This window comes from Panthera tigris, chromosome C1 (genome assembly GCF_018350195.1).
Source record: "Panthera tigris isolate Pti1 chromosome C1, P.tigris_Pti1_mat1.1, whole genome shotgun sequence".
NCBI lineage: Eukaryota > Metazoa > Chordata > Mammalia > Carnivora > Felidae > Panthera > Panthera tigris.
Window position 1 is genome coordinate 5077774 of NC_056667.1, and position 23405 is coordinate 5101178.

Here is a 23405-nt window from a genome sequence, read left to right on the forward strand (position 1 = left end):
GGCCCAGTGCTTTTGCAGGCAGCATGCGAATTGAATCATTTGGTCTAATCTTAGATTAATACGAACCAAATCCTTCAGTGAGGACGGTCCTGGGAGCAGCCTGGGACTTCACCCCTTTGTCTTTGCCGCAGGCAGGCCCTGCAGAAAGCCTGACCCTCAGCCACTGGCCTGGACACCTGAGTGATGCTGCCAGGGGCTGGCCTGCTGGGCAGGGTCAGACGGGGTGGGTCTGAGTTCCCCTCTGCCTCTTCCTAGCCCAGGTGGCCTTGGACAAACTGCTAGCTTGTCCAGCCTCAGCCTTCCCCAGGATGTCTCTGTGCGGGGCAACGTAGAGCTAGAGACAAGAGAAAGTCCACGTCACCCCACCAGTGCCCTACGCGAGACCCTCTAGTGCCTCTGGGGATGTGCTCCGGCTTCCAGGGGGCCCCAGGGAGCATCAGGCTGTGTACCATGCGGCAGCAGCTGCTGGTCTGGGGAGATCTGGAAAGTGCTTGTGGGTTTTCCCTTCACTTACTCCTTGGAGAGCACCTGCTTCTCCCAGGATGTCAAAGCTTTGGCAGCAAAGGAACTGTGTTTACCCCCTTCCATGAGCCCTGCAGCTCTGTCTGCCCAGGTGTCTTCCTGCCCGCCCCCCCCCCCCTCCCCAGGAGTCCCAGGGCCGGCTCACAGCTCAGGCAGGCGAGACACTTTGGTGCCTCTGGGGTCACCCTGGAAGGATGGGGCTCTCATGGGAGAGAAGAAAGCACCAGGAAGACATATGGCAACGAGAGGCGGAGACAGCGGCTGGGAGGGAAAGCTGGGGGGATCAGATCCAAAGTTCTGATTCTGCACCTGCACTTGTTCCTCAAATCCCCAGAGCCCCCTCCCCCCGAGTCCTTCCAGGAAACCTGCTTCAACAAGCAGGGTCTGGACCAGTGCCGCAGGGCAGAGCCATAAGAACCACAGGGCCTTTGCTTCCATGCAAGGCCGTCCGCCGACTGCTCATCACTGGTCTCATGGGGGTTCAGCAGAACGTTCTGTGGGTTCACAGACTCGGCCACCCAACATCAGGACCAATCCTCTGTGGTCCCTTGCAGAGGATTCAGATGGGAAAGCTGGGAAGAAGGCGACATCCTTGCCCATGCCCATCCTTCTGCCTAGAAACTTCTCTTGTCCACCTGACCTGATCTTTTCCACCTGTTGTCCCCTGGCCCACTGCTCCTCATCACAAATGTCACTTCCTCTTCAGCACGGCAAAGACTCTTCCCTCCCCCGGCCTCCCTTGCACTTAGCATCAGCCCTGTTTCGATCTGGTTTTGTTGGTTTGCTTGTCTCTTTCTCCCACAGGGGAGACTGGGGGATCACAGAGGACTGGGGCTAGGGACAGGCACGGAGTCGACAACAGTGAGAACTTTTTTACCACAGAGCCAGGGCCCAGCCCGGCCCCAGGTGCCCTTTTTCAGAGGGGGTGGCTGTCACTCCATCCACTAGGGGAAGTGCCTCTCACCTGCCCCTGCCCAGGATCTTCTGAACAAGTGGCCCCTTACCCCTTCATCACTTCAGGGTAGGATTAAATTGTTATCTTCTGGGTGGATTCTCCCTTCCCTTCTATTATCTCCTTGTCTTCTGTCTCCTTTACACCAGAACGCATTTTTTAAACTATTCATCTTTGTCATGTAAACATCAGATTCAAGTGTGTGAGAGAAACTAGGCCTCTAAAAATCTACTTTCACTCTGATTACTGCTGTGCGGACGGTCACTTTCCCGATGGGAGGGTGGTGAGGCCGGGCCACAGGGAGAGCACAAGGGCCGCCGCCAGAGGCCTAACCCAGCTCTCAGGGTTCTAAGCGGAGATGTGCCATAAACACCCTAGTCCGAGGACAGAGCAGGTATCGTCCCTGCATTGGAGAAGGCTTTGGGCGTGGGGACAGGCAGGGGGCGGGCTTTCTGTCACAGCACAGGGGGCTCTGGGAGACACTGGCTGACTGATTCAAGATGTGGAATGACACGTACCAACCTGCAGGCATACCAGCTTCCCAGAGTGGAGCCAACGTCCAAAAGTCCAACCTCCGTGTTCTGTCTTGCCCCAAACCCTGGTTCCCCCAAATCCCAGCTATTGGGGTTTTAGGCTCCAAGAGTCTCAGCCAAACATCTCTACCCTGGGTGTCCACTCTCGTCGTCTAGAGCCACAGTGTCCAATTGGAGCTTTCTGTGATGATGGAATGTTCCATCCCATCAAACCCAGGAGCCACCAACTACCAGCTGTTGAACTCTGGAAGTGAGGCTAGTAGACTGGGGAACCGAAGTTTCGATTTTATTTCATTCTACTAAATTTGAATTTGAACAGCCACACGTGGCTGGTAGCTGCCATGTTGGAAACCGCCACTCCGGAGAGGCCTGGGCAATGCACTTTCCAGCAATCCGTGGAGTAAGAGGCCGGGCTCACACTTTCCCAGAGATGAAGGTCAACAGCAAACCTTGGCTTTGCAGGTTGTGGGAGGTGGCCCCAGGAAACAGAATGAAATGTTGGCTCCAGAGAAGCGATTTCACTGGCAGCCGAGGCCGTAGAGGTGTTTTGTTCCTCTAAAGGAAAGGGCCAAAGCACCTATACATCCCCAATACCACACTGGCTGCTTTTAGCTTTCTGTACCTTACATCACTGAATGCTGCTCGGTTAATAAATAAGGTGCTTGACCGGTAGAGGAAGCCATGTGTTCATTGAGTACCTACCACATGCCAAGAAGCCCTCTGGTCCAAGTACCGGGCCCGAGTGTTGGCTAATCTCACGAGAGGCATCGAGGGTGACGTGCAACGTACTCAGGCCCAGAAAACAAACACCCGGAATTAAGTCCAATTGGAAAGACATCAGAGCCCTGTGAAAGCTTCCATGGACAGGATGGAAGCTGTGATCTGTTCGATACTGTCCTGTGTCACGCGCATTTGTTAAATGAGCGAACTGTTGCTCCCACGCGTGTAGGCCTGTGCTGCTCCTGCTTTGGCCTGCTTAGATACTCGCATCACGTGGAAGTCAAGCACAGTTTCCTGAGCACCTGCTCTGTGGAAAGCACCGTGGGGAATTTTACAAAGGGCAATACAATTCACGTTCTTGCCCATCTGATGAGACTTGTGCCCATAAGCTGGGGGTGAATTCCCAGAGCTCAGATTCCAGCTTTAACGCGTCCCTGTGACCCTGGGTTAGACACTACTGTCTCTGAGCCCCAGCTCCCACATCTGCAGAGAGGACATCATACCACCCTCTTCCGGGATAATGGAGAGGACTCCCGTCTCTTCCCCATCCCCTGGGTCACCTGTGGCACCAAGCACAGGGGAGACACTCGATTAGCCAGGACTGTGGGCAAACTATGCCCACAGGCTGGATGTGGCCCACCACCTAGTTTTGTACAAGCTGAGCTCAGATGGTGTTTACATTTTTTAATGGTTGGTTGGGGGGAAAAAAATCAATAGAAGAAGAATGTTCATGACACGTGAAATTCTGCCCAATTCAAGCGACAAAATCCACGAATGAGGTTTTGTTGGGACACGGCCACACCCATTTGTTTACCTATGGTCCAAAGCTACTTCTGCCCTATAAAGTCAGGGTTGAGCAGTTGTAACAGTGACCGTCTGACCCACAGGCTGAGAATATTTACTCTCTGGCCCTTTACAGAAAGTGCCAGCCCCTGTGAGACAGGAGGCAGGAGTGTAGATGTGCGAAGCCTACATGATGGTGGTGGTGAATAGCATGCCTGAGGCAGAATCCACACCCTCGTGGCTGCCCTTGACCCTGGGAGGCCCTTTCCGGGGACCGCTTCCACCGGCCGGGTCAGGAAGGGCTTCCTGGGAGACGGAGGCCCTGGATGGACTCGGGCTGAGTGGGGTTTGCACTGGCAGTGGGACCCCACGAGGGGAATTGTAGAAACAGGAGCCACAAGGCCTGCCTGGGGACAGTGAGCCGGCCGTGTTCTGTAGCCCTAGCTGAAAGGGGAAAACAGAGGGTTGGGCTTTTGGTGGGGGGCAGGGAAGGGAAGGAAAGTGGGGAAGGGACACAGAGGCAGGGAAGGAGGGAAGAAGGGAGGAAGAGGGGGAAAGAGACGAGGGAGGTAGGGAGGGAGAGGTGGAGAGAGAGGTGGAGAATCAGCTGGTCACAGAAGCCATCGAGGGCTGGACAGAAAGGAGAGGCACCTGGTGATGTCCCAATATCACAACCAGTAAACTTGGCTCATCACACAGAGATGTCCCCCTCTTTCATCCACTGAAGCCATCGGGTGTTGAGCCTTGGCAGACGGTCTGACAGGTGGGGGACCTCCCTCCCCCGGCGGCTGAGTCTGTGGGGAGAAATCCACTGGAGGAGATTTGCAGCCAAGGTGCCCTCTCTTTGTAGGAAGAGTTTATCTTGACTTGAAGGCAGCTCCCGTTTACTATTGGTTTCCCTGTAAATTTATCTTTCCTTTTTATTTAAGAAGGGGGAGAAAAGCCCCATAGTGTCATATAAGCAATTTTGAGTATTTAAGAAAAACTCCTTCCCTGCTCAGCTGTCATGTTCACAGGAAGCTGTCAGGCCTTAATTCTGCAAATGTAACGATTTTGAAAGTTGCTTCCAGCTAGGGGTGAGGTTCTCCCGAATTTCCTATAAATAGCTAGTTGCTTTCTCTTCTTCCTTCTTTGTACACACACATCAACCAGGGACTCACGGCACGCTTTCCCCCACACACCCCCGCACGCGTGTGCACGTGCACCTCACGCTTACGTGCACACGCACACAGCTGCGTCCACCAGCTCTGGAAGACGACTCTCCCCCCAACCGCATCATGGCTCCTAGACGAAAAACTCAACCCACGGAGCCCCCAGGGGAGCCCCAAGCCTGATCAAAAAGCACCAGGAGTTTGTAAAACACAGATCGCCACCGACAGACTTGATTGCTTTTTTGATTAGTGAAAGAATGGATTTGATACACTGCCTCGTCCGATAACGTGCAGTTAATCCCCAGTTGTCATATGGGCTAGAAGTGGGCCAAGAGCTGCCAGGTGATGACGTGGCGACAAAGGCAGCCGGGAAGAGAGGGTGGCACCAGGGCTGTGGGCTGGCTGGGGGTGCCCTGTGAACGGAAGGGGAGAGGACCAGGGCGTGGAGCACGTGGCAAGGCAGGCCGATCACATGCTGAGCCTCATCAGGTTCACGCCTGTTCCATCCGCCTGCAGGCTGGGCTGCGTGTTGCAAAAGCCAGCCTGAGGGGACACTCACTCCCGGGCATCTCTGTTTCCTTCCCACGCCATCCCTGTGCCCAGATTGCGGTTTCCAGCCCAGACTGAGCACCATTCTGTGCATTCTGTGTCTCTACTCGCTTGTCTTCCAAACTCCTTGAACTCGCCAGGTAGAAATCTGAAACCAGCCTCTCCCCCAGCAGGCTGCTGCACCCCCAGGGTTTTCTGTCCCGGTGCCTGGGACCCCTTGTCCCCCCACGCTTGTCTGCACAGGTGCACGGGCGTCGTCCTCGCACCTGGCGAGCGTGGCCACTTCTCCACACCTGCACGGCCGCCACCATCCAGTGCCAGGGTGGCTCCCGACTGACAGAGCTGGCCCCAGTGCCCTCACCTCCCTTGGCTGTCTTCCCTGGCCACACTGTGCCGCGGTGAGCTTCCGAAAGGCAGACCTGGTCATGACATCCGAGGGCAAAGTCAAGCTCCTGGCTGTGGCCCCCATGGCTTGTTGTCACCTGACCCACTTTGTCTCCCCCACCTGGACCCTCGTCATGCTTGGCCTTGCATCCAGGGTCCTATGGTTCCTCAAGCCAGCCTCTGCCTCACCTCCTGTCCCCACCTGCTTTTCCTGCTTCTGGGATGATGATCCGCACCCCCCCCCCACTCTTCCCTCAGCCACGCAGTTCCTCCAATGCCCTCTCCCACTGTCCTCTGGGACTGTCCTGGGCATCAGCTCTTGACCCTCACAGCCACCCAGGAGACAGGAGGAGGAAGGTGCCCATGTCACAGCCTAGAAGGACAAGGACCCTCCTAGCAGTTCTCATACCCCAAGCAGGACCCGTCTCTCCAGAAGCCCCTCTTTGCTGACTCCAGCTCACCAAGGGTGGATTCCGGGAAGCCTCTTCCCCCACAGGGACAGTAAACCAGCTACTCAACATGAGTCAGATTTCCCTGAAACTGAAGCTGAGCGCTTTAAGCATTCAATGTGGAGCCATTTTCCAAGATGGTTTTCTAGTATGTAGTTTAAAGTCCTGAGCCTTTGGAATACCACAAGCAAAAATGAACCATTTATTGCCTTCAGGTCCTGTACCCTGTACTGGGCTGTGGAGACCGGTGGGACACTTGTTGGCCACCGTCATTCAGAGGGTCTGAGGCTCCCTGCCTCACCCTGGAGCTTCCAGTCCCGGGAGTACAGATGGGCAGTGAGCCATGGGAGGGACCCAGCGTGCTGGGCAAGGCAACACGGGGAGGGGGGCATGCCCTTGGGCTCCTTGAGTCCTTGGGGTTCTAGAGGGGGCTTCCCTTCCTCCCTCGATGCTACTTGACATGGTTCGCTCTCGTCAGGGGTCTGCTGTCCCTCTCTCCAGCCTTCATCGATGATGCCTCTCATCTGTGGAGACCAGAGACATCAGATCACCAGGGTGGTTAGGGTAATATCTAAAAATAGAGTAACTAGGTTCTGAGTGAGGCCCCGAGGGTTCCTCTGATTAAAATGCATGAGCCTTGATGTAGAAACGGCGATTTTTCTTTTTAACATCATCCTGCTCATTGGATGGTTCTGGGCACTTCTGGGCAGGTGAGGTTGCCCACGGGTGCTGGGGAGGCTCAGGGGAGAGCGGGGGGAGCGTGCTTTCCACTTCCTGTGGACTCTCAGAAGGGACACGCAGTAGGTGTTGGAGTCCCAGGGAGTCCTCGTGTGTAGTTCAAAGATGCTGCAGCCCGGCCCACACAGATCAGCAGTGAACTTGAGGGGGGGCGGGGAATGGAGGCGCAAATCAACCACATTCTTTTCAAGTTCGAGAGAAAGCAGTGGAAGGAGAAGGAGACAGGTGAAGGGGGGAAGTCTGCAAACCCTCAAGAGGAATGAACAGTGAGAAAAAGCGGATGCGTGGCCTTTTATTTCAAAGAGACAGGAGAGAGTTCTTCTCTCAACAATTTATGTCTCTCTCCATTTGGCTCATTACGTGAGCCAAAGTAATGAAACTTCCCACGAGAATATGCAAACTCCAAAGGAAAAGAACTGATAAAAGTCGCAGGGTGGGCTGCTCGTTCGTGGCAAACGAGAGCTCACAGGAAATGTCCAAACAGGCGCCTCTCTCGGCAAGAAGGAGTGAGTTATCAAAAATAACAGTAAAAAAAGAAACACGGCGTATTAAAAAACAGAAGAGTCAGGAAAGTATATTGCCTTCTTAATAATAAATACGTTTCGTGGGCAAGAATTGCAAGGGAATCGTTTAAATTAATTTCCGCTTTGTTTGGTTGGTTTATACAGGGTTTGGTCCCAGGTGACAGCAATCTGTAAAAGTTCTAACGTATTGGAAATCTGATTTTCTTACAGCCAGAGTCCCATAGTCCAAACTGATTTCTCTTTCAACTCTGCTAATCAGACAGGGCTCAAATGGATTCCTGGTAGAACCGAATCGCACTTGGTCTTTTGGGGGTATATTAAAAAATACCTGGTGTAAGCTTTAAATGCAGAGAGAGCTGCTGGCCAGTTGTCACTGCAGTGTGGTGTGAGGGGCAGTGGGGGGCGGGGGGTGGCTATGGCTGTGGCTCGGATGAGCAACGAGGAGCCCAGGGAAGACCTTGCCCATCCCCGGCCTGCAAGGCTCTGGTGCCCTGCCTTCTCTTTCTGCCCCACCGATTGTGGAGCAGGTGTTTGGGAAGCCGGGGAAACACGGCAGGAGAGGGAAGGAGAGAGTTCTGGTTTGAAGGCAAAACCCTGGCCACCCCGAGACTCGCATAATTGGGTTCTGAGAGGACCCTAGAGGACTGTCCTCCTCACCAGGCCCCGCTCTCCCCCTCCGCCTGCAAGCCCGTCCCCACTGCTGGCCCTGACTGTCCCCTGTCTCCGGGTCCTAGCGTCCCTCCTCACTGTCTGCCCCCCAAACCAAATCCGTCTGCGAAAGATGCAGGCTTAACCTTAGAACAAACACAAATGTGATTGAACAGACTAAATAGAAGCCAGCAAGTGGGGTATGCATGAGGGGCCTCTCGGTTTCTGGAGGTCAGTCCTAGGAAGTGCCACCCCCAGCCTCAGAGGTCCTGCCATCCAGGGCTGCCCCGCTCGCCCGGTCTGATACCCTTGACCAGGAAAGGTCTGGAGACTGTGTGTGTGTGTGTGTGTGTGTGTCTGAATCAATCCCACACACGTTCAGCCCCTCCCCGTACACCAAGGGGTCTTAACCTCGGCTCTGTGAATGAACTTCAGGGTAACCCCCAGCCCCTACAATTATGGGCAAAACGCACACGAATGTGCATTCCCAGGTCCCCAGCTCTTCTGGGTTCTCACGTGCCTCCATGGCCCCTAAAAGGGAAAGCACCCAGCTGTCCGCCCAGGTTTGCCTGCTGCCTTGCCCACTGTGCTTCTTAGATTCCGACCCGGACCTCGGTCCCGGCCCCGGAGCCAGGCGCACGGGCACCGGCCCTCAGCCTCCCAGGGTGCCGGTGGCGTCCGCGGCCCTTTCTCGCTCCTTCTCTGTTGCGCCGTCTCTCTCTCTCGCTTCCTTCCCTCTTTCCAACTGAATTCTCGTTTTTCCTCTCTCCCTAGTGCTTGTACGGCTGCTATGTCCATTCCTCCATCATCCCCACCTTCCACCGGAGGTGCTACTGGCTCCTTCAGGTAGGTGGCTGGGACTGGATTCTTCTTCCGTCTCCGGTGCTGCGGAAGGTCTGTGGAGGGAGCTGCGTGGGCGTGGGGTCCGGCGTGCGGCGGCTTCGGGCGGGGGTGCCCCGGCCAGAGCTCCTAGGGGCATTGGCGTGTGGTGCTGAGGCCAGGTGTGTGGCCGGCCTGGTGTGCTGTGCGACGCCAGGAAGGGGAGAGGCCTGGGGTGGGGGGTGGGGGGGGGCGTCCTTCCGCCCCATGAGAGTAAAGCCCCGCCGGGTGCTTCCAGGGTGGCTCGGTTTCCTCTTGATGAGGACGGAAAGAAGGCTGAGCGTCCGGCCGACTGCAGAATGCCCGTTGGCCGAAAGCTGTGCGTTCATATTCTCTTGTGGGTTAGTCAGTCGTTGGCACTCGTGGAAAATCGGCTCTCAGAGGCATGCCAGCGGCAGCCGGATTGATCGGAAGGGTTGTTGGGAGAGCGGGGGCCCACGGCTCAGCGGGAAGGAGCCCAGGAATCGATCTGTGATGTCTGCCATGCAGGGGGACGGAGAAAGGGGCGGAGGAGCCCCCCGGCCACCCTCGCTCCACAAGGGTGACCTGGCTCCCAGCTCTGTGTCCATGGTGCCCGTGCACAGCCTCACGGAGTCGGGCCTGGCTCGGGGCCGCGGCCGCCCAGCCTCTTGCCTGTTGGCGGTCAGTGGCGGTCACCCTGCCCGGCAGAGGGTGCCGCCGTGTGAGTGGGAGGGTCCGAGGGACCCATCAGTGAGGCTCGGCCTGGTCCTTTGCAAAGCTTGTCCCCCGATCGGCAGCCGCTCTCTGTGGGCCCAGGCATTGCTGCCTCTGACCTTTCCCACTGTGGTTCTAACCATCTGCATCCACAGCAGTTCAAGTGAGCCCTCCCCTGGCCCCGGCGGCCGGAGGAGCTCCCTGGCTTGGGGAGTACGGTCAGGAGGGGTCTGGCAGATTAGGAAGCAAGCCCCTGTCACCATGGTGTGTATTCAGAGAGCTGAGGCCTCACGTGCCAGAGCGCAGAGGGGCCCCTGGTCCCAGGGAAGGTGGCCTGGAAAGCATCTGCGGGGCCCAGAGCCATCTTGGTGTGGACGCCGAGGCTCTGCCCGGACAAGGCTCTCGGTCTGTCGGCTCTGCCCAGCCCCTGCCTCCTTGCCCTTCTCCCTCAGTTCCAGAAATAATTGTCTGCGGTTCAGCAAGTTCATTAGCAGATGACGCCTGAGACTGTCCAAGGATGTGCTGATTTGCAAAGACACGGCTTCCCTGACATCTTGCCCTGTTGTCATTTTTCGGGTTCCTCTCCCTGGGAGGCTGGGCTGGTGGCAGTGGGGGTTTCTAACTGCTCGGCCCTGCCTCCTTGTGAAAGGGGCCTCCAGCGTGGTCATGGGATGATACTTCTCGTCTTGTTAACGCAAAAGGTTTTCTTTTCCACCTGGCGGAGGAGTGGAGTGTGGGACCCCCACCTCGAGAGCAGGGATCTGGTACAGCGGGGGCCATGTCCTTGTTCCCTAGGGTCACGCTCTGGCTGCTGAGAGGTATTTTCACCTTGAGCAGCCTGTGGCCCTGTGAACTCCTCCCTGGCCTCTGAAGGCCCCGGGGCCTGTTTTGGCTTTTTTCCTTTTCAGTTTCATGCCCCATCCAAACGCCTCTTGAGCACGCTCTCCCGATTCCAGGCCTGACCACTGGCCTGTTGGAGCAGCGCCCCGGAAGTCGGCTTCCTGCCAGCCAGGCGCTCCTGCACCCACGCCATCGCCTGTCTCCTCTTGTCCCATCACATGCTTGTGGCTCTTTGATTCCACTAAGTTTACTTTCCTAGACTCAGACACCATCGGGCAGCCATGGTGGGGGGGGGGGAGGGGGGGGCGGGGGAGAGGGGGGGCGGGGGGGGAGGGGGTGAGCTTATCAGCTTCCCAGACTGGATTCTGCTCACTCAGATTTGGCTCCTCCTGCCTTGTTCCAGGCGAGAAGTGGGAGGGCTCCGCTGTCCCAGCCCTCCCCACCCCTGAGCTTCTGTCCTGGCCACGGTGGGCCGGAAACATATGTGGAGTGATTCGTGTCTGCCTGGGGTGGTCACTTCTAGCTGGCGGGGGAGCCCGTTCCCCCCCCCCCCCAAGGTCCAGTGTCACAGGAACTGGTTTCTTAAGGGCAGATCTGGGCCCCTTTATCTTCTCCTCCCAGCCCACAGTCTTCCCTCCACCCGCTATCCACTGCGTCCTAGAGCATCACCCTTGTTTCCGTGAGCATGTGACGGGGGGGACGCATGCAGGGGCAGGGGTTCCCACTCCCCAGTGTGTGCTGGGCAGGAGCAGGTTAAGGAGCCAAGGCCAAAGCAATTAGCGCGGTGCACGTCCCGCACGAGCCCGAGAGCCACCGCGGCAGCCGGCACCGCTCAGGGCAATTTGTTCCGGTGCTAATTACAACACCAGGATAACGACGGTGTGGCCAGGCTTAATTTCTCTGATATTAAATAGGAAAGAAGCCATGAGACACCGGCCCAGATGGAAATTGGCCCAGGTCTGTCTCTGACACCAATTATCAGGAAAAAGGATTGGGTGGGAGAGAAGGTGTCAGGGTGGCGACTGAGGCAAGAGCCGAGGAAGGAGGCAGCTCCCACGGCCACCAGTCACCACTGGCTCCCCGGGGAAGCCAGCCTGGTGGTCCCTGGAAGTCCCCAGTGGCTGTCGGCCACGCCCCTTACAGCAGAGAGGTGCCAGGGGCTGGGGGACAAGGGGAGCCTTGCTGAAAGGAAAGGGGCAGGGAGGAAAGGAGGGCTTCTGGATAAAGGAGAGTTCATTCCAGCAGTGGCCCCACCGCCCCCACCCACTGCAGAGCGTGGCCGGCCGTGGTGGCCACTGGGGTCCCAAACTGATGCCACTCGCCCCAAGGCCACTTAGCACAGCAGGAACCTCTGCCCGCGCAGGCCTGGTTTTCCCAAGCGCCCAGACTGTAAGGTCCCTGGGCGGGGGGGAGCTGCGCCCCTCTGTCTCTCCCAGCACAGAGCCTCAGCCGGACGGGGAGGGGCCGGCCTGCCCTGAAGGCCTCAGCTCTGCTCAGAGGGCCTGCCGCACCAGGACAGGGAGGGAGAGAGGGTGTCAGACCTGGGGGAGGAGGTCAGCACCCCTTCCAGAAGCGGAGGATCAGGGAGAGGAGGGGGACCGGAACTGACACAGCACTTAAAAGTTCCCTAGTGACCTGATTTTCAGGGGAGGGAGCGACCCTGCCCCCTCTCTGTTGCTACTAAATGTTTTATTAGGATGTGAGCAGGGAGACAAGTGAGGAACCAGAGCCTTTCCCGGGAGTGGAGGGGACTGAAGCCCCAAGTGCATAAGGGCATCGTCATGACCAGTGTGCACCCCATGAAGCCATCTGCCCAGCTGGGTCAGGGCCTTCGGGGGATCTGTCCTGGGACTTGAGAAGCCACCACCACTGGCTGGCACACGTACTCCCCCGTCACATCATCTGCACGTCGGGGCCTCCATGTGTCACAGCTGGCAGGGCCCTTGGGCTCCACAAAACTCAGCTGCAGCATTTCCTAGATAGACGCTGAAGCCCAGAGGGGACAGGGCCAGACCCAGGGTCACCCAGCCAGTCAGCGATGGCACCCTTGCCTCTGCCTCCCAGGGCCCGAGCGTGGTTGTCACTGCAGCCACCTTGGCCCTGAGCCTTGCTGGGGGCGGGAGGGGGTGTGGCCAGTCCTGCCGCTGGGCTGCTCCACGGGTGAGCCAGACCCCAGGGGCCTCACCCTCCGTCCTGCTGCCACGGCCTCTCCTGCTTGGGATTTTCTGGTGCTCAGGCTCAGGGCCTCCCTGCTGCCCTCTGCATCCCCGTCCCGGGCCCCCACATTCCGTCCTGTGGGGCCCTTCTCCCAATAAGCCCAAAGAGAACAGGCCCCCATTTCAGGCCAGACTTTCCAGCAGCTTCTGTATGGCTCATTTGGAAACTATTTCTGCTTCTAATGAGTGTTTTTCTTTGTGCCCTTGTCCTCTAAAATGCTTAATGAATGTTTTCTGTGCTCGAGCAAAGCGGGGGGTGTGTCCCTGTGTGTCTGCCACCGCCATGCGGGGGGCTGTTAGGCTGCTGGGGCGGAGACAGCCAGGAGCTCCTTCCCGACCCACAGAGGCCCGTGGGCTCGCAAGCACTGCCGAGCAGACACGGGGACCCCGCGGCTTTGGGCGTAACCCGGGCCTGGGGGCTCCTGACGGCTGGAGGATGGCAGGTGTTTGGGCTCCACGGAAGAGGCAGGTTCTAGCCCTTCCCTGGCAACCCTGAGCATCGGAAGCTGTGACTGTACAGCCAGCCACCACGGGCACTGAGTCCTGGCCAGACGGTGCCCTGGACCCTCACCACGGGCCCCGTGTCCCCCAAGAGAAGACCAGGCTCTCAGGAGGCCCATGGTCACCCGGCCAGTGGAGGGCACCCCTTGTGGCCCCATCTGCCTCCTGGAGGCACCAGTGTCACCTGCTCTTATAGGGAGGGGCTACCTGGTTCCAGATCTTAGGGCAGAGAGGGGGCACTCCGGGCCTTTCACCCCACACTCTCTCCTTCCTGCCTGCCCCTGAGCTCAGCTGGTCCCGCCCCCCCCCCCAGAAGTAGGGTGCTTTCTGCACCAAGTACCACGGCAAAGAGACCTTCACAGAGCCAGCCCAGAGGAGGGCAGGGCGTCGGGGGCTAGTTTTAGGCTGCCCCGGCCCCACTAAAGCCCCCAGCCCAGGAGCAGAGGGAGGCCTCAACCACACGTCTCCCTGCCTTGTAGGAAAGGGGGGAGACCCCCGTCTTTGCTTGGGCAGAGCTCCAGTCTCCCCTCGCAAGTGCTCCTGGGAACCGTGTTTGCCTACCCGGTTGGTAAGGCCTGGGGTGGAGCTGAAGCCTTACATCCCTCCGTCGGGTTGTGGGCCCACAGCTGGCGTCGCATCCTCAAGAGAGCGTCTCTCCTGCCAGGAGGAGCCGCCGAGGAGAGGTGGGGAGCCAGCAGCCAGCATCCCCACGCTGACCCAGGGCTCTGCAGCCTTGCAGACGGGGCCCCAGAGAGGCACCTGTGCTCACATTCTGGGGACATCCCAGTGAACAACTCCATTTCAGCTTCTACACCAGACACAGGCCTCGACCCCAGTGTGTCCCGAGGGAGCCCGGCCTCCTTCCTCCGGGGCCTCTTTACTCAGAGAAAGCGGGGTGGGGGCTGTACAGAGTCCCAGGCCTCCCCAGCCGGCCAGGGGGGGAGCAGGCCGTGAGGGGGACGGGCCTCCTCACCCGGCACTCAGACTGTGGCACCCCTGGGGGCATCTCTCTGCGCTGCCTCTGGCTCTCCAGGAAGGGTCCTCGGAGCTCACGGCTACCCTGAAGTGGCAAAGTCGGGCACGGTTGGGTCAGGTGGAGGCATCCTGCGGGCTCGTGGACCGCTTGTTCCCGGCATATCGCCCGGAAGGCTGCCCTTTGGGGCACCCACTTGGCCCAGAGTGGGTGAGTGAGCACCGCGGGCCCTCTGGGATGGTGTTTATTTCAACCCCTTAAAATAGTAAGGTTGGGTCACCCCGGGGAGCACCTTTTAGCGGTTCGCCTCTGGGCAGCTTACCGAATTTCTCGGAGCCTCGGTGTCTTCATCAGTAAATGGTGACAATAATAGGGTCACTGCACAGGGCTGCCTTTGGGAATGAATCTAAACGTGACATGGTGCGTGCACAAACACTGTCTTCACTATAGACACCCTCCCCGCCCTGCCCCCACAAAAGATTTGAAATGATCACTTCTTTTGCAATTTGCAACCCAAGTGCCCCCCTACCTGACATCCACTCACTCTTTCTGGAAGCAAGGACCCACCTGGGACCATGCCCCCAGCCCTCAGGGTCGCCCTGTAGGTGAGCTAGGTCACAGAAGGGACCAGAAGCCCCAGCGTGGCTACAGGAGCACCTCCACACTCACCCCTCCGTCCTCAGGCTCGTCCTAGTGGTGGGGACATCTCTACTCGGAGTGAGCCGGATCCCCCCAGATCCCAAGAGGCAGGAGACAGTCCACCACTGCCAGGCCTCCCTCCCTCCCTCCCTCCCTCCCTCCCTCCCTCCCCCCTTTCCTTCCCTCTTTCCTTCCTTCCCTTTCCTCCCTTTCTTCCCTCCCTCTTCCTTCCTTCTCTCCTTCCCTCTTTCCTTCTTTCCCTCCTTCCTTCCTTCTTCCTTCCTTCCTTCCTCCCTCCCTCCCTCCCCCCTTTCCTTCTCTCTTTCCTTCCTTCCTCCCTTCCTTCCTTCCCTCTTTCCTCCCTTTCTTCCCTCCCTCTTCCTTCCTTCTCTCCTTCCCTCTTTCCTTCTTTCTGTCCCTCCTTCCTTTTTTCTTCCTTCCCCCCTCCCTTCCTTCCTTCCTTCCTTCCTTCCTTCCTTCCTTCCTTCCCTCCTTCCCTCTTTCCACCTCCTCTCTCTTTCATCTTTTTTAAGTGGAAGATATTATAGCTTCATAAAAAATACTCCGGGCTTCTTGCTCAGTAACCGTTTTTATGTTTCACTGGGGTGAAATAGAAGCGGCTGGGAAATAAAGCGTTGAGGAGCCTGCTCTGTATGTGGGCCCTTGAACAGTGTCCTGCATTACTCAGACGGAGATGCCATGGGGCTTGCCATGAAAGGAGGCTTTGATGGGGCTTAGAGCAACAGGAGGCATTGTCATCAGGTTGACTTTCTCCCAAAGGGGGCATTTTTTAAAGTTTATTTATTTTGAGAGAAGCGGGGGGGGGGGGGGGGGGAGGAGCAGAGAGAGAGAAAGAGAGAGAGAGAGAATCCCAAGCAGCTTCGTGATGTCAGCACAGAGCCTGACATGGGGCTTGAACCCACAAACTGAGATTATGACTTGAGCCCAAGTCAAGAGTCAGATGCTTATAACCGACTGAGCCACCCAGGCGTCCCCCAAAAGGGACATTTTGACCCACGTGCTTCAAGGAAGAGAAATGAGTTGGTGCCTCAGGATCCCTGTCCCCCCAGGCCTGGGTTGGCGGGGAGCCGAGGGTGCCTCAGGGAAGCCAGACCCTCTGGGCACATCCCACGGGCACTAGGTCGTGAAAGCCAGGAGCTCAGCCCAGCCCTGGTGTCCCACCCTCAGCCACAGGGAGTGGAGGACGGGCCAGATACCAGGTACGGGCTGAGTGGGGCAGAGGGACCTCTGACAGTGCACGTGGCCCACAGATGCCACAGCCCCAGTGCCAGGTGGCCCCCAGCACTTGGTGGGGACCAGTGTCTTTGGTTCTCACAGCTGCCCTTGCAGGGAGCCAGGGCTGGGTGAATTCTCCCTGATTTTCACAGACAAAGAAACTGAAGGTCCAGGGGAATAAGGGGGCCCCAGAGACCGAGCAGACAGGGATGAGTCCAGGCTCCTGAGGCCAGGAGCAACACGGGGACAAGAACAGCTGGGCCCCAAGTGTTCGGAGAGGGCTCCTGTGTGAAGAGACAGGTGAAGGACCCCACGGCATCACAGTCACTTTTCCAACCCTGAATTTCCACGCCCAGGGCAGCTTGCTGGCCTAGTGGGTACACCTGAAGCCGGTCGATGAGATGAATCCAGAGAAGGGGCCATAGAGTGGGCTGGGTGGTCAGGGGAAGCTTCCTGGAGGAGGAGGCGAGCTCAGGATGGAAGGCAGTAGGATGTTCTTCCCTGCCCTTTGTGACATGTGGCAGCCGTGGGCCACGGAGCACAGCGACAGGAAGGACCAACAAGGCCGCGTGGGGTCCCAGCTCCACCGGCTTCAGTCTCACAGACCAGGCACCCACAGTCTGGGGAGCCCTCAGGACAAGTGTCCCAGGCCCTGGTGTCAGTCAAGTGACTTGGAGGGAGTGTGTGGGAGCCCCCCCGCCATGTGGGCTTGGGGCTGGGAGAGGAGAGCAGGAGAGAAGGGGCCTGCCCACCAGAGGTTACAGGTTCGATGCTGCCGTGGGGTCTCCTCCAGGCTGTCAAAGGTGGTTATCATCGTCGGTATCGGTAAGAGTAACAGTAGCCATCGTAGGTTGTGGGCTCCCATGCCCCAGGTGCTACGAAGCCCCGTGCGTGCCCGTGAGGCCGGTACTTTGTCACCCCCAGGTAGAAATGCGGCTGGGGCACCCGGGGAACATGCTTCAGGGAGGCCCGTCAGGAAAGAGGAGCTCCCGGCAAATGGCCCTGTTGGTAGCTCATTGCAGCGGCCGACAGAGTCTGGAAAGAAGCGCCAGGTCTGCGGGGAATAGGACAGGGCTGCGGAAGGGGTCGGCGCTGAAGGAGGAGTGAGTGGAGGGAGCCGCACGAAGCAGGGGTGGCGTAGGGAAGGAGAGGAGAGGGCAGCGGTGCTTAAGGAGCAGGCACCCCCACAGGAGAGGCTGCGGGTCAGGGTAATAGAACAAAGCCCCGTCTTACAAGCTACCCGGGTGGGCGGGCGGGCGTTTCCTCTGCGGGAGCACAGCAGAGACCAGCGAGCCGGGGAAGGAGCAGGTGCAGAGAAGGCAGCTAAGGCTGAACCGCGGGATCAGAGAGATCACTCCCGAGCCGCCTCCTCGTGCCGGTTCTATCCCGACCAGCAGCTTCCACTTCGTCCTCCATTAATGTGCCTTGAATAACATGATGAGAAGATAAGGTAGACACTAGGAATTTACGGTGCTATGCAAAAAATTGCTCAATTCCATTAAGATTTCAGGATCTTTGCCAGGCTGCACAGCGGCCCCGGTATTATTTCCTTCTTAGACATCTTTGCTTGATTGCAATTTATGATGCCGAGGCCCCTGCTGCACCCACCTAAAGCCTCCAGAAAAATATGGCCATCCCCCCAAAGCAGCCATTATTCTCTCTGAGGAAAGTCACTGGGTATTTTCCAGAAGATTCCCTCATCCTGATCTCCTTCTCTGGGGGCAACGGGGAGCAACCTGTAATCAGGTCTCCGCTGCTGGACCTTCACCTTGCAAATTTCAGCGGCCAGGGCAGCCGGAGTCCTTGGGGGAGGCGGGACCCTCTACCCCCACCTTGTGGACGAGGAGGGTGTTGAGCTGAGTGGGGAGACCCCCTCCCCGGGCCCACGGTTTAAATTCAGCTCCGCACTTTCCGAGCCACGGACTCTGGCCAAGTGAATGACCCTCTTTGGATCTCATCCTTTCCTCTGTCTGCGAAATAGGCCCGCAGGACGTCTCTCCTGAGGTCACTGGGAGGAAGAACTGAGCTAAGGCCCACAAAGGTGCTCGTGTCCTGCTTGGCCATGGTGGCTCTGTTCATTACCTGCCACGACAGCTCCTGCTCTACGGGATTGTGTGTGTGGCTGTTGTCGGGGAGGGGGCCTCTGAGAGGGTCTCATCCGGACCACCTTTCATGTGGCAAAATGCTGTCCCTCCCATGTGCCTGTGTGGCAACCGGCCCCGTTTGCTAATTCACCTGCAGCGTGGCGCTCGCTTAGTGAGATGGAACTTTCACATCCCAGCCATCGTAGGCTGCTCGCTCCCCCGCCACCGTGTCCCCTCGGCCCCCTGCCCTGCTGCGACCGGCCAGCGCCTACCCTGGCCTGTCCTGCAAAGCCTCCTGTGTCCTCCCGCCCTCAGAGGACTGAACTGCCTGGACCAGACTGGAAGGCAGAGCAGGAAGGAGGCTGCCGCTCCTTGGAGATGGAAATTATTAATTAGCCTTATTATCCAGGGCTTGTCAGTCTCTTAATCCTTCCGTCTGCAGAGGGTTTATGCCTCCGCAGTGTGCGTTGTCAGCTTGGCTAAGCAACTGCTTTTAATAGAAAGGCAGAACAATGGACGATACAGTTTGGTTACTATCTTTATTTATCGAGCCAAACAATCCCTGCTCTCCTTCCACAGAACATCCTTCAAAGACGGGAAGGAGGCAAAAGCTGCTTAATTTCCCCTCTAGATGGCTTCTAATGCGGGGCCTCTGTTTAATTAGCCTTCTCATGTAATCTTCAGTGGACACCCTGTCCTCAATATCCTAATCTCCTCTGGAGCAAAGGGGAAAAGGGGGTTTCCAAAGCGAAAGACAAAAGTTTGCCTGAAGGAAACACTTTTCCATCTTGCTTCTGAAGAAGACTCAAAGGGCCAAGAGTGAAACGCACACGTCATTTGATAGAGTCGATGGGCAAGTCTTCGGTGACGAGCTCCATGTGTGAAGGTCAGGGGCTCGCTCGGGGCCCCAGGCGGGACCCCAGCTGGCGAAGCTGGCCGGCTCCGGCATGGGTCACACTCTGGTCCACGACAGGCCATCGTGGCTGCTTTTATCACCGTTAAGAGTGCAGTGGCCCTCAGGAGAGAGCGATTCCCACGCAAGACAGTACACACTCCAGACTCAGGGGGGTGCACAGGCGAGCACACGCCTCCCTGCTCCTCACTCCTCCCTTCCCGGCTCTCCTGCTCTCCTCCCTGTAAAGGGCTCTGGGAAGCCCGAAGGAGACTTCTCGCCATCCCCACCACCACTCCCACACTGGGCAGGACATCCTGGGGGCTTTCCGCTCCCCTGTTCCAGAGTCCTCCCTGGTGACGGGGAGTATTAGCGGGGACCGTACCTTCCCGGCCACATGGCTACCGGGGGATGACGGCCGTGCGCCTGCTCCTGCCTAACGCAGGTCCTCGTCGGGCCCGAAGCGAGAGGCACAGCGTGGCAGGGCGGCCCTTGTGGAAGTCTCTGGCACCGGCTGGCCTCACACAGCCCTTGTCCTCAGCAGTCCCGTCTGTGTCTTTCTTTGCTCGTCCTGCGGCCCTGCCCCCTTACTTCTCCCCCGCCCCTGTCTGCCCCATTGGGTCATCCCCGTCAACTGCTGGCACAAAATGCTGCAGGAGTCCTCAGATACGCGCCCCACCCGCTCTCCCCTCGCCCTGCCCCTCCTGCTCTTCCTCCCTCCCGTGCCACGTGCCACACCGAGGCCAGCTGGGGCTCACCCGCGGCCTCCGAAATGCGAAATCCAAAGGTCGTGTCGCCGCATCCTCTTTCCTGACCCCCCAACGGCAACTACCACGTTGGCCGCTCACTCCTTCCGGAATGTTCTCCCCTCCTGCCGCAGAGGCCCTCCCTGGCCGTCTCCCCCACTGCCTGTTCCCCGCAGACTCCTCCCCTCCGCTTCCACCCCTCGATGTTAGCAGGCCCCTGATCCATCCACACTGCCTCCCTGAGTCTTCTCACCCACTCTCACGGCCTCACACGCCAGCTCCAGGCCGAAGACGCCCACACTGGCACCTGCACCCTGACCTCACCGCGAAGCACCGGACTTTCACATCCAGCCGTCCGCTCGGCATCCCGCCCAAATGCGGAATCAGCATCTCAGCCTCCCCGCAGCCAAAGCGGAATCTGATCTCTTGCGCTCACCTTCCTGCCGCAGCGCTGCTCCCCGGGACTCGAGCCCACCATTCTCGACCCCACTTTTCCCCGCTGCCCTCCTCCCGTCAAAAATATGTCTCAGCTGTATCCCCGTCTCCCTCTCTGCTGCTGCTCCCGAGTTAGAGCCACAACTTTCTCCTGCACCAGTGTGAGTCGCTCCTGCACGTGTGGTCCATTCTCCACAAAGGAACACAAAGGGCCGCTCCCATCCCAAACCTCACCAAGGCTCATGCTTTCAACCAGCTTAGTAAGGCGCATGGCACTTAAAGTAACGGCCAAACCCTTACCAGGCCACCGAGGGCCTGTACCCCTGACCTTTACCCTCCTCTCCCACGGCGCTCTCTCCGGCCTCGCCGACTTCTTCCTGCCCCTCACCTGAGCCAAGCTTGCTGGCCCCAGGACCTTTGCACCTGCTCTTCCTGCTGCCTGGAGGCCACCCTGGGCTTCCATAGTTGACGCTAAGATTCAGGTCTCCGCTCATCCGTCAGCTCCCGAGTGGGGTCCTCCTGACACACCATCTAACTTTCCCTGGCTCTCTGGCAAACCGCTCTGTTCCCATCACCAACATTGTATCATGAAATATTAAGATATACAGAAAAGTTGAGGGAATTTTACAAGCACCCTAGACCTGCCACCCAGATTCTACCGTTAACATGTTATGTTGTTTTATCAGTTCAAGTCCTTCCATCCATCTGATGCATTTTCCATGCATTTCAAACTAAGTTGCAGACAGCGGTAACACAAGCATGTCAGCACAGGTATCGTTATCATTCGCCCGAGTTCGGTGTACCTACAGTTCTCCTCTTATTTTTGAGGTAAAATTCGCACACAACGAAGCAACTGAATGCACAAATGTCGAAGTCCTAGTTGAGGAGTTGTGATCAATGCGTGAACAGAACCCAAGCCCGCAGCAAGCTTTAGAATGTTACCGTCACCCCAGGAACTCCCCCCATGTGCCCTCCCAGCCGGCTCCCACACCATGGGCTAGGGTCACCACTGTCCCGACGACCGTCTCCCAGGGACTCGTCTTTCCTGCTCGAGAACTTCATATAAATGGACTCCTACCGCACGTCCTCTTAGGCGAGGTTTCTTTCACTCAGCAAAATCTCTTGTAATTCACGCACGTTGTTACAACCCCAGCGTTAGTCATTTCTTGTGTCTCATCCGCCCCCGCCCCCCCACCCCCGGCCCCATCCTTCGGAAGCGAGCGCCGTAAGAGCAGGGACACCGAATTGTGCCTGTCGCTAACTCTTCGGCGTCTAGAACCGTGCCTGGCACGTGGGTCTGTATCTGTTGGGTGGGTGTGAAGGGTGTGGATCCCCAGCCAGAAGGCAGGCTTCCTGGGGATGCTCCCCCGCTCTCCCGCAGCCGTGCTGGGGCCCGGCTGCGCCCCGCAGGAACAGGCATCAGCGCTGGGTAAAGACAGCGGGATGGACTCGCTCTTCAACGGCCCACCCCTCCTCCCTTCCCGCCTTCCTCCATCCTCCCCGCCGAAGAGGGAGCACGTTTGCTCTTCAGAAATGCAATTCAACTGGCCATGGTATGGGGAGAGGATGTGAGCCCCTGACTCACTGACTCACCCAGCAGAGGTGATTCTGGGGACGTGAGGCTTGAGACTTGTCCGTGAGGTTAGCTTGGAGGATTGAGAAGGAAATCCAGAGTAGAAAGGTTTGGCGATCCCGACCTGCTAAACGATTTCTTAATTCGGAGACAAAGTTCTCAGAATGACGCTGTCAGTTCCAAAGATGTGGGGCCCCGTGGGTCTCGGCTTGCTCTCTTTCTCTCCGCTCTCCCATTTCTCTGCTGGAAGGAGGGAGAGGTTCAGGAAGCTCCTGTGCAAAGTCCCCAGCCCAGGTTCAAATCCAAGGACAGGTAGCAGGACACAGGTGCTCCGGGAGCCCACGTCCCCCTGTCATGTGGGGAGATCTACACTATGAATGGGCACCTGCAGTCACCCTGGGGCAACTTTGGGCACGGGTGGAGCCCTCACTGGCCTTGGGGGGCCCACCTGACAGCCTGACGGGGCCTCATCGCTCTGAGACAGGAGATAGAACCATGCCCATAGCAGCTACAGGCGGCCATCGCACACAGTCACTCTGATGGCAAAAGCTCGGCTCCACTCAGTGTGGTCTGGCACCTCGTATGTAGTGAGTATTCAGTTGGGGGCTGAAATCCCAGACCCCAGCCCTTTCTGCAGTGTGACCAAGTGGAAGAGATAATAAAGCCCAGTCACTCGTGGACCCTGGCCTCAGTGTACCAGGGCCATCGCCAGCTCCCCTGCCCATGCTGCCCCCACATCCCCAGTCCTGGGCCAGGTCGTGTGGGTGAGCACCAGGCATCATGGGTGCCGGCCTCAGGGCCCATCCCTCTGCCCCGTCAAGAGGACCTGGAGAGGCCCTTCACTCAGGAAAGTGTCACCAGGCTCGCTCAAACCGGCCCACAGTCCCAGGAGGCAGAGAGCCTCTGCCCCAGGGAGGCCTGGAAAGGGCCGGGAACATCCCACGGTGAGCATGAACCCGGGTTCTGCCAGCGTCCTCAGCTGGGGGTGCCAGAAGCAGAGGCTAGGCCGAGGCTGTGCAGGAGACTCTGGGGATGGTCCCAGGTGGGAAGGACCCAGGACCAGGGCCTGTGGGGCCCAGCCCTGGGTTTGTGACGGCACGACAGTCATGATAACGATTATCATGACACAATCCCCTGAGCACGTGCCTGGGTCAGACCTGATGCAAAACACTTTAAAATCTCCTTGAATGCTTGCGACATCACTGCACCACTTTATGACTGAGGAAACTGAGCCCCAGGTATGGGTTCATTAGCTCAGGGTGACAAGCTGCTTTAGAAATTAGAACCCAGATTAGGGGCGCCTGGGTGGCTCAGTCTGTTAAGCATCCGACTTCAGCTCAGGTCATGATCTCATGGCTCATGAGTTCGAGCCCCGCGTCGGGCTCTGTGCTGACAGCTCAGAGCCTGGAGCCTGCTTCGGATTCTGTGTCTCCCTCTCACTCTCTTCCCCTCCTCCACTCATGTTCTGTCTCTCTCTCAAAAATAAATAAACAGTAAAAAAATAAAAAAATAAAAAAAAAGAAACAGGATTAGAACCCAGATCAGTAGAACCACTCAGAGCCCAACAGCACCACCCACTCCCAGCTGGGCCCTGCAGAGCCCCAGTCATGGGTCCTTCCCCCCAGCCCCCAGCCCCCAGCCATCCCCAGAGTCTCCTGCTGTGCCTCGGCCAAGCCTCTGCTTCTGACAGTCACAGCCGAAGAGGCTGGCCAGGCCTGGGTGCATGCCTACCAGAGGACACGCCTGGCCCCGCTGACTCCAGC

General features: G+C 58.0%; 1 protein-coding gene across 6 annotated transcripts in view; it reads left to right on the forward strand.

Annotated features, from left to right (window-relative positions):
• The window catches only part of CAMTA1 (calmodulin binding transcription activator 1), an 848343-nt gene that overhangs the window by 592038 nt on the left and 232900 nt on the right, over positions 1-23405 (forward strand). For all 6 annotated transcript variants that reach the window (XM_042994232.1, XM_042994235.1, XM_042994238.1 and 3 more), the window contains one exon: positions 8728-8799. In XM_042994232.1, the coding sequence (XP_042850166.1) occupies positions 8728-8799 (72 nt within the window). The remainder of the gene's footprint in view (positions 1-8727; positions 8800-23405) is intronic.